Source organism: Periophthalmus magnuspinnatus, chromosome 7 (genome assembly GCF_009829125.3).
Source record: "Periophthalmus magnuspinnatus isolate fPerMag1 chromosome 7, fPerMag1.2.pri, whole genome shotgun sequence".
Taxonomy (NCBI): domain Eukaryota; kingdom Metazoa; phylum Chordata; class Actinopteri; order Gobiiformes; family Gobiidae; genus Periophthalmus; species Periophthalmus magnuspinnatus.
The window spans coordinates 30197752-30210120 of NC_047132.1; the positions used below are offsets into that span (position 1 = coordinate 30197752).

Below are 12369 nucleotides of genomic sequence, written 5' to 3' on the forward strand. Positions count from 1 at the left end.
GAGGGAACTGGGGTGGTTTTGGTAAATCTATAGACATATAGATTTATTTATTTTATTTTATTTTTTTTTTTAAATTTACTTTTTATTTTAATTTATTTAAATTATTATAATTTTTAATAGCCGTATAGATGCATTTATTTGATTTGATTTTTATTTTATTATTATTTATTATTATTTTAATTATATTTATTATTGTTATTAAGTATTTTGAAATGTATTTATATTAAGTCATTTGTATTTTTTTATTATTTTAAAAATTTATTTATTTCATTTTTTTTTTTTTTAATAATTTCTTTTAAATTTTATTTTTTATTTATTTTTTTTCTGGTTGTAAGATGTGACAGTGAATCAAAAACATAAAACTAAAGTGTTGAGGGCAGCCTCGTGTTTTAGGTCTTTGAGATATTTGAAAGTCTTTTCACGACTTTTAAGTTAAACAAATTTTATTTAAACCTGATTTTCAAATAAAAAAAACACATAAGCCAAATACAAACGCAACTTTGACTTTGCAACATGGACGTAACTCACAGAGGAAAATATTTACTCTGGTGGAACATGAAGTAAAACAAGTAAAGTACTGTACTTAAGGATACATTTTAGGTATCTGTACTTTACTTAAGTACATTTTACAGTGGATACTTTTTACTTTTACTTCAGTACATTTGAGAGGAGTATCTGTACTTTCTACTCCACGACATTTTTGAACAGGACTGAAAAGTAAAAGTATTTTATTGTCTGAGACCTGCTGAAAAGTCTGAGGGTTTATTTTTAACAGAATTTGAGCAAAACATAAAAATACAAATAAAAACAGACAGAAAAAAAAAACAACTCTTGGTTCAGTTGTTTCTGTTGAACAAAATTCAGCACAAATCTATTTATAGAAATCTCTATATTTGACGCTTTATAAGACTCAAAATCCTGTCAGAATACTTTTACTTTTTCCTCTGTAGTACATTTTTAAACAGGTACTTTAACACTTTTACCTAAGTATAAATTTTTCATGTGATACTTTTACTTTTACTCGAGTTTTTCTTCGCTCCGGTGTCTGTACTTTTACTTCAGTACTTCTTCCTTCACTGCATTTACTTCAGTGATGAACATCTGCAGGTCAAATACAGACGGAGACTTAAATGTGGCTGTGCACCGCTGTGCTCTTGTGCAAGACACTCTTTTCCTCCCTCAACTATGACAATTAACAATAAGACAAATACCCCAAGATATTTTGACTGAGATGAAGAAATAAAAACAAAAATGAGGCTGTTCCATCTTGACTCTCACTCGTCCCCTTCAAATCTGACACTGAAGTAAAAAAAACTGATGTAAAAAACTAAAATTCACCTGTTGGTTAAATCACAGGAAGAAGAAAAGAGAAGAAACATCCTCTTTAGTGTCTGCTGGAGTGAGAGCATGGACCTGGGGCGCCCTCTGCTGGAGACAGTGTGTACAGGCCTCTCATTCATGGTTTCACAAAAATTATCTTTCACAAAAATTAAATAAATGAATGAATAAATAAATAAATACATAAATAAAATATCTAGACCTCTAAATAAATAAATATTAGCAGCATTACATAATATTGTGTTAAATCTCATTTCACAACAAGTTAAAGATGCACTGTAGTTATCGCTCTGCTTGTAATGTCTCACAGTGTGGCATTAAACTTATCTGCCTAGTATTTATTTCATTATGGATATTTTTAAGCTTAAATGAAAAAAAAAGAAAAGTAAAACAAAATTTAAAAACTTGCTTCTCCACAGATCTGAGTTGTAATATGACCTCGTGTCACCATTGGCTCGTCTCCATGGAGACAGACAAATTTAATGCCGTAGCCTTTAAACTGTGGAACATTACAAGCAAAGCCATAACATCTCCATAGAGACAGGCAGATTGTAAATGTTCCACCAAAAAAGCTACACAGTGCAGCTTTAATAATAATAATAATAATAATAATAATAATAATAACAATAGTAATAATAGTAATAATAAAATAATAGTAATAATAATAATAATGATGCTAATAATAATGATAATAATAAAAGTAATAGCAATAATAAAAAATATAATAAAAAATAATAATAACAACAACAATAATAATAATAAAAGTAGTAGTAATAATAATTATGATGATAATAATAGTAGTAATAATAAAAAATATATAACAATAATAATAATAATAATAATAATAATAATAACAATATATGTATGTGTATTAACCACTTTTTTTAGCCTTTTTTTTATGTCTCTTTGTGCTTTTCTCTCTCAAACCTTGACGTCACTGGACTAATATTGAACCTGTCCAATCTCTCATCTCTAACCCTGCGCTCGGAGCTTTAATACTGTTTTTATCTGTGCACATCAGCGGGGCTCATATCCTCCTCCGACGGATATGAAGTGGAAACATCACAGATCAGCTCCTGGTTTCAACAAACAACATGGACATCGTGAAGAGCAGCAGAGAGAACAGGTCACAGCCGCTTTGGCGACGACCCAGACCGGAAAAAGAACCGTGTGTTTTAGGATTTATCCCTGTTTATTTAAAAGCCTTGGGTGTGGTCTCCCGATCTCCTTATGTCCAAAACGCAAATGACAAATGTCCTGGTGGAGCATCTGTGCCACCTCCACCTGCTCATGTCCACTGAGATCTTATTGCTTTGCCTGAAACGTTCCAAAGTATGGCATTAAAAATATACATATGTAGGGAGATTATTTCTATTTTTTGTTGTAGTACAGTGAGTTCTTGGGTTAATTCAGAAATAGAAGTGATAATGTTCAATATTTGTGTAATCAAAAGGAAAACCTGACTCTCTAGAATCTGGAAACCACCAGCAGGTCTGATCTGTGGACAGGCGAGCCGCTCACAGGTGATGAATGGTTATGTTATACAGACAGGAGGCTCATTTTTACCTCCTTTTTCCTACAGCACAAAAGGAACAATAAAACAATGCATAGTTAGAATTAAAATAACAAAGAATAGCTTGTTAAACTGCTTCTTTTTTTAATTTAATTTTATTTATTGGTAGTTTGATGCTGATTTTTGTTGTAATACAAGATGCTAATGGCTCTAGTCACTGATAAAAATGATAAAAATGATCAGGTTCAACATTTGTGCTTTTACTTTGGGGATATTTTATGGCAAAGTACAATCTAATTAATAGGAAAAAACTGTCTCTTGCCGCTTTTTGTCTAATTTTGTTGAATGGTTTTCACCTGTTTCCTTGACTTTTTTGTTTTAAATGTCCCATACACAGTAAATATTTAGCAGAGCTGTAAAATTTCATATTTGTCCTTAGGCTTTTAAGCTCTTATAGAAGAAAATGTCATTGTTCCCCATTGTTCTCCATGAACTAGCACCAAAGAACATCTCACACTCTGAGGACTAAACCAGGACTAAACCAGGACTAAAACAGGACTAAAACAGGACTAAACCAGGACTAAACCAGGACTAAACCAGGACTAAACCAGGACTAAACCAGGACTAAACCAGGACTGAACCAGGACTAAACCAGGACTAAACCAGGACTGAACCAGGACTAAACCAGGACTAAATATGGACTAAACCAGGACTGAACCAGGACTAAACCAGGACTAAACCAGGACTGAACATGGACTAAACCAGGACTAAACCAGGACTAAACCAGGACTAAACCAGGACTAAACCAGGACTAAACCAGGACTAAACCAGGACTGAACCAGGACTAAACCAGGACTAAACCAGGACTGAACCAGGACTAAACCAGGACTAAATATGGACTAAACCAGGACTGAACCAGGACTAAACCAGGACTAAACCAGGACTGAACATGGACTAAACCAGGACTAAACCAGGACTAAAAAACCTTCCATGAACCATCCACTTATGACACACACTGATGACGATGCCACACAATTATTTGGAAACGTAATAGAAAAAATAAACCAAATACAAGTAAAAATATTGCATATAACATCAGCCAAGTCGAGTTTTCAACAAAAATATTTATTCTGTACCAGATATCACAAACAGCCACTTCCAACAAAGGCGCCTCCAACAAACAAAACCGAAAATAAACTTGTACTTTTGACCATCGTATTTCAAGGAACACACACTGACACTGTGACATCGAGAGAAGAGTCCAAATGCAAACATCCACGAAGGAAACGCAGAAACATGAAACGGCGCTACCTTAAAGATGCTCGTAAACGTCACCAAAGATCGTGGAGAAACGTATGTGCAGATGAACTCTTCAGATATAAAGCACAACAAACATTAAAGCAAACAGTGACATGAGCCAAGCCAGAGGAAAAGCATCGAAATCTCAATTATACAAACCCCGAATTCTGAATCTGAAACCGCAAACTACTGTAAAGTCACATATTTTAGGCTGCGCGTATGTTCAAGACTGACCATTCAAGTTTATTTATTCATCTGAGGAAATTCAAAGGTCCAAGGACACGTTAAAAGCTTGAATTGTACTTAATATTGTGCAGTAAACAGTGAAATGTGCTTCTATCGACAGTGTAAAGCCTCACAAAAACACTATTGTCAGTATTAGCTGTGCTTCGCTCACTCTCTCCACGTTTGAATCACTTTGAACGACGGTAAAGCCGGGTTAGAAATTCGCATGTGCGCAACTAATGTCGCCATGGTAACCGTTATAACTAGATTGCGTTAGAAAGACGGAGCGATTAATGTTGATTACAACCAGAACAGATGCGGTCAGGAGTACCGGTAATTCGGCGTTTTGACTCAAATTTAATAAGAAGATATTGAAACTGATAGCTACTGCGTTTGTTATTCCAGTATTTTGTTTCAGTATTTCATCAAAAAAACATTGATCCAGCCTTTTCTGTTCCAATACTGATGTCAATACTTTATGTTGAATTATAAGTAAGTATTATAAGTATTTATCATGTGTTTTTTCAAAGCTGTTACTCTATTACGAGGTGTTTTGGCCAGTAAATCGTCTTACTAAAACAAAATGTATAGCCCAAAATGGAATACAGTTGTCCCTCGCTATATTGCGCCTACGACAAAGACAAAGACGCCTACGAAGGTTTGAACTTTGAGGGTTATTTTTGTAACGTAACCCCCCGCGATAAACGAGGGACCACTGTGCACTGTCCACTGTTTTGATAAGTTTATAGAGACTCATTTGTTAAGATGGTATTACTCCAGTCTTATGTTTTCAGATATCGACCGATACACATCGCCGTGTGGTAAACAGTTATCCAAATGTGCTTTGTAAGTAACATAATTAAGTTTTATCATGTACTTTTTCAAACCTCTTCTGTAGATACAAGTTACAAGTTCAATATTACGACGTGTTTTGGCCAGTAAATTGTCGCATTAAACCGATTTATAGGTGAAAATGGGATATATCGACTAAACTGAAATCGACAGAACCAATAAATGACCCGTAAAATGTTCGATATTCATGCCAATATCCAATACCAGTATCGTATCAGTGCATCGCTAAAAAACATTCATGTTATTTCGTGTAAACATGAAAACACTAAATCGCTCACATTCGATTTTCTTTCAAATTTTGCCCATTTTAGTTTGAATTTGACGGTGTAAAAACGTCATATCCTCACGTTAAACTCAGCTACGTCCACTGTGGTCCGGAGCGGCTTACCTCCGGAGCGACTTATACTTCAGCGCGACAACAAATTTCATCCATTTTAGTTTGAATTCGACGGTGTAAAAACGTCATATCGTCACGTAAAACTCAGCGACATCCACTGCGGTCAGTTCACTACGACGGAGAGGAAAGAGTGACGCAACGCGGCGGGCACGATATGAACAACTCCACAGACAAACACGTGACGTTTATACGAAAAGCCAGGTCATCATCATCATCATCATCGCCGTCGTCACGTATCGGGAATGGACTGAAAACAACGTAAAGTCACGGCTAAACGTCACAGCGGTATACAGGGTTTATATCGTCTCACTTCATCTTGTGCGTTAAGGCAGTGCTGTTTCCCAAATACAACACAAATCATAATACAAAGGTAGAATTATGAATCAAACAAAACTATACATTAATAAATTAAACTTCTATAAATAACCATATTAGTAGAATGTAAGTACTGAGCTAGTTTTTAGTCTCAACCCTGATTACAGTTATGAGTTACTTCAAATGAACTTTAAAAATGTGTTTAAGTTAGAGCCTTGGCAGTTTAAACTTCATATAGAGATTAGTTTGTGCTGTAAATTGTTAATATCTATTTGTTAGTAGATATTTACCTATAGTAAATAATAGTCACGCGTAGTAGCCTTCTGTAACTGGCCCTGTCCTACAAGAAAACCATAGACTGTATAAAGAAGTGGACTGAGGCTAGCGGTTATAGCGGCGAATTTAGAGACGAGTTTCATACGCGGGATTCCGACCGTGAGTATCATAGCAACCGAAGAGCCAATCCAGAGCGAGGATGTTGAAGGTTGTGCTCCTCTACGCCACTGGTTTAGCAGGGAGCGGCCGCTTAGCAACGCTGTCAATCAAACCTGTTGCTAACGCTAGCGGAAAGAAACCGCCTGATTCGTCTGTTGTTAATGTTCATATCTTGATTTATGGACAAAATAGCAAATTAAAACCCCGCAAAATCATGTAGAGCGCGTTAATACGACCAAAATGACGAGTCTGACGGCAGCAGTTACAAAGAGAGGCGACGGTTTTTCAATACAAAGTGAACTGAAGCCAGACTCGATGGAACCAGAAGTGCGCACATGTTCACTTCCTATTTACAACGCGGCGGCTAGCAGGTTAGCTACGTCCCCTTATATATACAGTCTATGGGCATAACTAGGCACTGATATAGTTAATTATTATTGTGTTTAGACATGCGTTGTATTAGCATGTTAAATAGCATTAAACTGAAGAGTACACGGTTGGTTCATTTGAAATATACAACTTTAGAGTCAAAAGTCTGGACACACCCTCTCATTCAGTGTTTTTTTTCTTTACTACTTTCTACATTTTGTATACATACAGAAAAGATTTAGTAGAAAGTAGTAGAAAAATATTTAGTAGTAGAAGTTAGTAGTAGTAGTAGTAGTATTTAATTTTGTGGATTTACTACATGATTCTATATACCGTGTTTTCCGGATTATAAGTCGCCCTTTTTTCATAGTTTGGCCGAGGGTGCGACTTATCCTCAGATGAGATTTATATGTGAAATATATGTTTATTTCTTAATTATTATGGATTTTTGGCAGGTGCGACTTATACTTGCGACTTATTCTCTGGTGCGACTTATAATTTGGAGTGATTTATACTCCAGTGCGGCTTATACGTGCGACTTATACTCAGGTGCGACTTATACACCAGTGCGACTTATATGTGCGACTTATACTCTGGAGCGACTTATACTCCAGTGCGGCTTATACGTGCGACTTATACTCTAGTGCGACTTATACGTATGACTTATTCTCTGGTGCGACTTATATTCTGGAGCGACTTATATATGCGACTTATACTCCAGTGCGACTTATATGTGCGACTTATACTCCAGTGCGACTTATACGTATGACTTATTCTCTGGTGCGAGTTATACTTCGGAGCGACTTATACGTGTGACTTATACTCCGGAGCGACTTATACTTCGGTGCGACTTATCTCCAGTGTGACTTATATGTGTGACATATACTCTGGTGTGACTTATACTCCAGAAAATACAGTATCTTGCTTCATATATTTGATGTCTTCTGTTTGTATATAACATGTAGAAACTAGTAAAAACACAAATTAAAAAATACAAAACTGAATGAGAGGGAGTATCCGTTTGACTGTGTAGTGTAGCAGTGATCTGTAGAGTAGTTTATACAATAGTATTGCATACATTCATGAAATCACGTGTGTTTCTTCAGACCTGAACGAAAAAGGGCGTGAAAGCTTAAAGCTGGTCTCAAACCCCAATGAATTCAAGTTAATAATTTAAATAGTTTCGGTCCATTTTACGGTTTAATTATACTTCAACCAGTGCGTTTATTTTCCACAATACTAACTGACCATTCTAATGACTCGCCGTTAAAGTCGAGGGGCCACAGCCTCGTGTCCATGTACTCTACTAAAAAAGTGTTAACGTGTAAACAAAAGAAACATGGCGGTTTTGGGGTCCAGTCTGCGTCACTGCTCCTCGGGCACAGACATGAAGATCTTCTGACAGAACATGGTGAAGATTTCTGAGGAGAAAAACATCATTAACACACACGGGTCATTAACTGTTTCACACAGCGCACACAGTGTACTACTTTACTTCACCATTAGGGCTCAGCGAAAAAACACAACTGAAAAATATCTCACTGTGATAATCAACTTCTCATTTTACTCTCGTGAAGTTGTTTTTTAAGTGATTTGTGCGTGTTTTTGTCATCGTTAATCACTTATTTCCAAGACACCATTTTGCTGATCAGTCCCTGTTTTTACGCCCACTGCTCTGTACTTACTTTGTTCTTCAGTTTTACTTTCTTAATCTGTGATACATGTAGGATTTGGCATTGTCGTGTAGTCATTTTGGCACTGATAACTTCTTCAGGGCAGAACTAAAGAAGCCGCTTGGATGAGCAGCGAAAGACTTGTCCAGTTGATAGAATCGACTTTTCTTTTACTACGGATCAAACCTAAACTCATGAAAGTCTATCTTAGTCTGGACCTGATGGAGCGATAGCATTGAGGTTTATGTGGAAGCCGACGGTGAAGCGCTCAAACGAAACAAAACAAACATGGCGACGCAGACAGACGCACTCCAGCCTATTTTAGCATCCGTTTAAACTATTGCGTATGTGAAAAACACGCAGAGGAAAACACAGAGGGAAGACGTCTGTGCTTTTCTCTCAGATGGATGTAACAAAAGTTCTGCTGTTGTGACGCAAAATAATCAGATTCAAATAATCAGATTCAAATAATCAGATTCAAATAATTGTCATGGCCTTTCACGTTTTCCAATTGCGTCCAGCGAGAGGCGTCCCAGATTGTTAATGTGTAGAACCAAGTTAGTCCAGACTGAAGGATTACACACAAACACACTGCCTGGCCAAAAAAAAAGTCGCACACACTAATATTTTGTTGTTCCGCTTTTAGCTTTGATTATTCGGTGTGTCATTGTTTCGATTTCGCTTCTGTAACGTCACAAGATTTATTTCCATCCAGTGTCGTGTTAATTTTTCACCCAGATCTCACATTGATGCTGGTCGAGTCTGACGCTGCTCAAAGCTTCTCCAGCTCATCCCAAAGATTCTCAATGGGGTTAAGGTCTGGACTCTGTGGTGGACAATCCATGTGTGAAAATGACGTCTCTGTCTCTTTCTTTCTGCTTCTCTCTCTCTCTCCTTCCTCTCTCTTTCTCTCTCTCTCTCTGTGTGCATCACTCTCTCTCTGTCTCTCTCTTTCTGCTTCTCTTTCTCTCTCTGCCTCCCTCTTTCTCCCTCTCGGCTTCTATTTCTCTCTCTCTGCCTCCCTCTGTCTCTCCCTCTCTTCCTCTCTCTCTCTCTCTTTCTGCTTCTCCCTCTCTCTGCTTCTCTTTCTCTCTCTGCCTCCCTCTCGGCTTCTCTTTCTCTCTCTCTGCCTCCCTCTGTCTCTCTCACTCTTCCTCTCTCTCTCTGTCTCTCTCTTGCTGCTTCTCCCTCTCTCTGCTTCTATTTCCCTCTCTCTCTATGCATCTTTCTCTCTCTCTGTCTCTCTTTCTGCTTCTCCCTCTCTCTCTGCTTCTCTTTCTCTCTCTCTCTCTCCCTCTCTGCTTCTCTTTCTCCCCCCACCCCTCTCCCTCTCAGCCTCCCTTTCTCTTCCCTCTTCTCCCTCTCTCTGCTTCTCTTTCTCTCTCTCTCTCCCTCTCTCTCCCTCTCAGCCTCTCTTTCCCTTCCTTCTTCTCCCCCTCTCTCTCTGTCTTTCTCTGTGTTCATGCTCCTGATCCTCTCTTTCATAATTTGAGCTCGATGAATCGTGGCATTGTCGTCTTGGAATCTGCCCGTGTCATCAGGAAAGAAAAAATCCATTGACGGAATAACCTGGTCATTCCGTAAATGGCGACTTTTTTTTTGGCCAGGCAGTGTATGTTGTTTTTTTCTCATTACGAAACTCGCACAAAGGAAGTCAAACATTACTCAAGTCCAAATCTATCACCTCAGATCACACGCCTCACATAATCACACTGACACGTGATCCGTCTGTATCAGTTTCCAAAATAAAACAAGCATCGCCCCCTCAGCCCCTCCAAAGCAAACAGCCCGGCCCGTACTCACCCAGCATCTTCCGCACCATGTGAGGCTTCTTCCACTTGTATCCCAGCAGGTACGCCGGCACCCCCGTCAGGATGATGCCGCTCCCCAACAGACACTCAAAAGGAGCAGCCCAAAACGAAACCACGATCATGAACACGCAGCTCAGAACAAAAGTCACCGGGATGAACAGATAAATCTGAGAACAACAACAACAACAGAGAGAGAAAGATGTTTGAACAGTGCGCCGGGGAGACGGGGGTTACACACGGCTGTTTGGAATGTAAGCACAACACGGAAAGAATCTTAGTATTCGTTTGGCTTATCCTGACGACTGTACAAGATGTGACAAGATTATAGTAATTACAGATAAGCCGAAATGTTTTTTTTCACTATTTCCCTCAAATCGTGTAATTCTAATTCACTACAAACTCACCCATGGCCTTTTTTTTTTATTTTTATTTTTTACCATAAACCTAAAAGAGAGCTGTAGTCATGTTTTGTGCACCTTTCTCTCCAAATTAAAGCGTTAAAATATTTTTTTTTGGTGTATTTTAGGCAGCAAATTGAGCAAAACAAAATATCGAGATTTAAAGCCGATAGCAGGCTCGCTAAACAGTCCAAATATCGGCCGATATATCGATCTATCTCTAATGGCAATGCATCAGAAATGTTCTAAAATGTGGCTGTAATTGTCTTGGTTGAAGTATTGCACAAAACTGAAATTGAACAGTTAAAGCTGCACTGTGTAACATTTCTGGTGGAAGGTCTGCCACCATAAAAGTGCAGAAAGATTACAAGTCAAGATTCTTTTTAATTTTCTGATTTTAAATATGTCCAAAACAATAAATGTGATATTATCCATGAGACGATACAAAGAAAAATATTGACGCTAAATATTTTTCATTTATTTATTTTTTTGTTATGTTCAATGAAAGGTCCCCTGGTAAATGAACATGATTATGATTATTACACTTATCACTGTGTCTAATCTAATCATTTATTTTGGTTTCAGTTTCTTAAGGGAGAATCTTGTGACATTTTGATTTTTGCCACAAGATCCTCGTCGTTAGAACCTGTTTCCTTGTGTAAAATGTAAATGATAAATAGTAAACGGTCACATTTTTACACAGCGCTTTTCTACCTTCAACACCTTTCACGATCTCGCTGTTTCACGGATTTTTTTAGTGCAAATCTACACACTTTTTTTTTTACATCATATGAACGTGCGTTGTGTTCTGCGTCCTGATTGGCTGTTGGACTGTAGACCATTGTCCATCAGTCTCCTCCGTGCCGTGTCTCCTGTCCAGTACAGAATGTGTTCAGACAAATTTACGTAAACGTTGGATCGCAGTGTGACTCTGAAGTGCTGTACGTTTGCGATTTGTTTTCTCCCCGACAAAACCCACAATGTCGATGAAACGTTCAAAGACGCCTACGAAGGTTTGAACTTTGAGAGAGTTTAAACGAGAGAGAAATGTGAGAAAATGTTAACGCCTGTGTGAGAAAAGTGTGTAAAGTGTGTGGTGAGGGGTTTTACAGCAAAAAACATAGAGAATAAAGTAATGAAACAAAACACTAACCCAACAAACCGCTGTACGTGAGTGTATCCATGTGATATTATTATGTATTAAGGCACATGATGCTCTCTACAAATCAGCCTTTGTGAAGTCCGACGTGTGAGAGGTTCTTTTAAAACAAATGGACACAGCGCACACACTGAGAGGAGATGAAACGGCTGATGAAACAGAGACAAACCCCCCCCTTGGTCTTATCCCAAACACAGTGAGGCGGTCGTATGGATAATATAAAGAGGCAAAGGCACAACGAGGCGTGTTTAAACCAACATGAGGCTGAAATGGTGCAATAACATATAACACATAACGGTGAAGTCTCCTGAATCATCTCCGGCTTCGTGTTCATCTGCTTTTCTTGTTTTGTTGAATAGTTTCTCTGCAGTTTTAATGATATTTATAAAGATATTTTTACTATTCCACATCATCTCAGTCCAGAAAATCTGAGTTTATTCCTAAAATATGTGATGTAACCTGTCCCTGCATCTGAATAACTATTTAACCATTAGAGAGGCGTGATTTTAGGAAAAAAAACAAACATTACATTTATAACACGTTGTCAAGTTTTACTATTGTGATTAGATTTGAGATTTATGTTTA

General features: G+C 37.7%; 1 protein-coding gene across 1 annotated transcript in view; it reads right to left on the reverse strand.

The window, feature by feature from the left end:
- Positions 1-8084: 8084 nt before the first annotated feature.
- LOC117373911 (large neutral amino acids transporter small subunit 1-like) overlaps positions 8085-12369 on the reverse strand; it is a 29659-nt gene continuing 25374 nt past the window's right edge. The window contains exons 10-11 of the mRNA XM_055223155.1: positions 10220-10394; positions 8085-8164 (exon numbers count right to left, since the gene is read on the reverse strand). Coding sequence (XP_055079130.1) covers positions 8109-8164; positions 10220-10394 — 231 coding nt within the window. The 3' untranslated portion in view covers positions 8085-8108. The remainder of the gene's footprint in view (positions 8165-10219; positions 10395-12369) is intronic.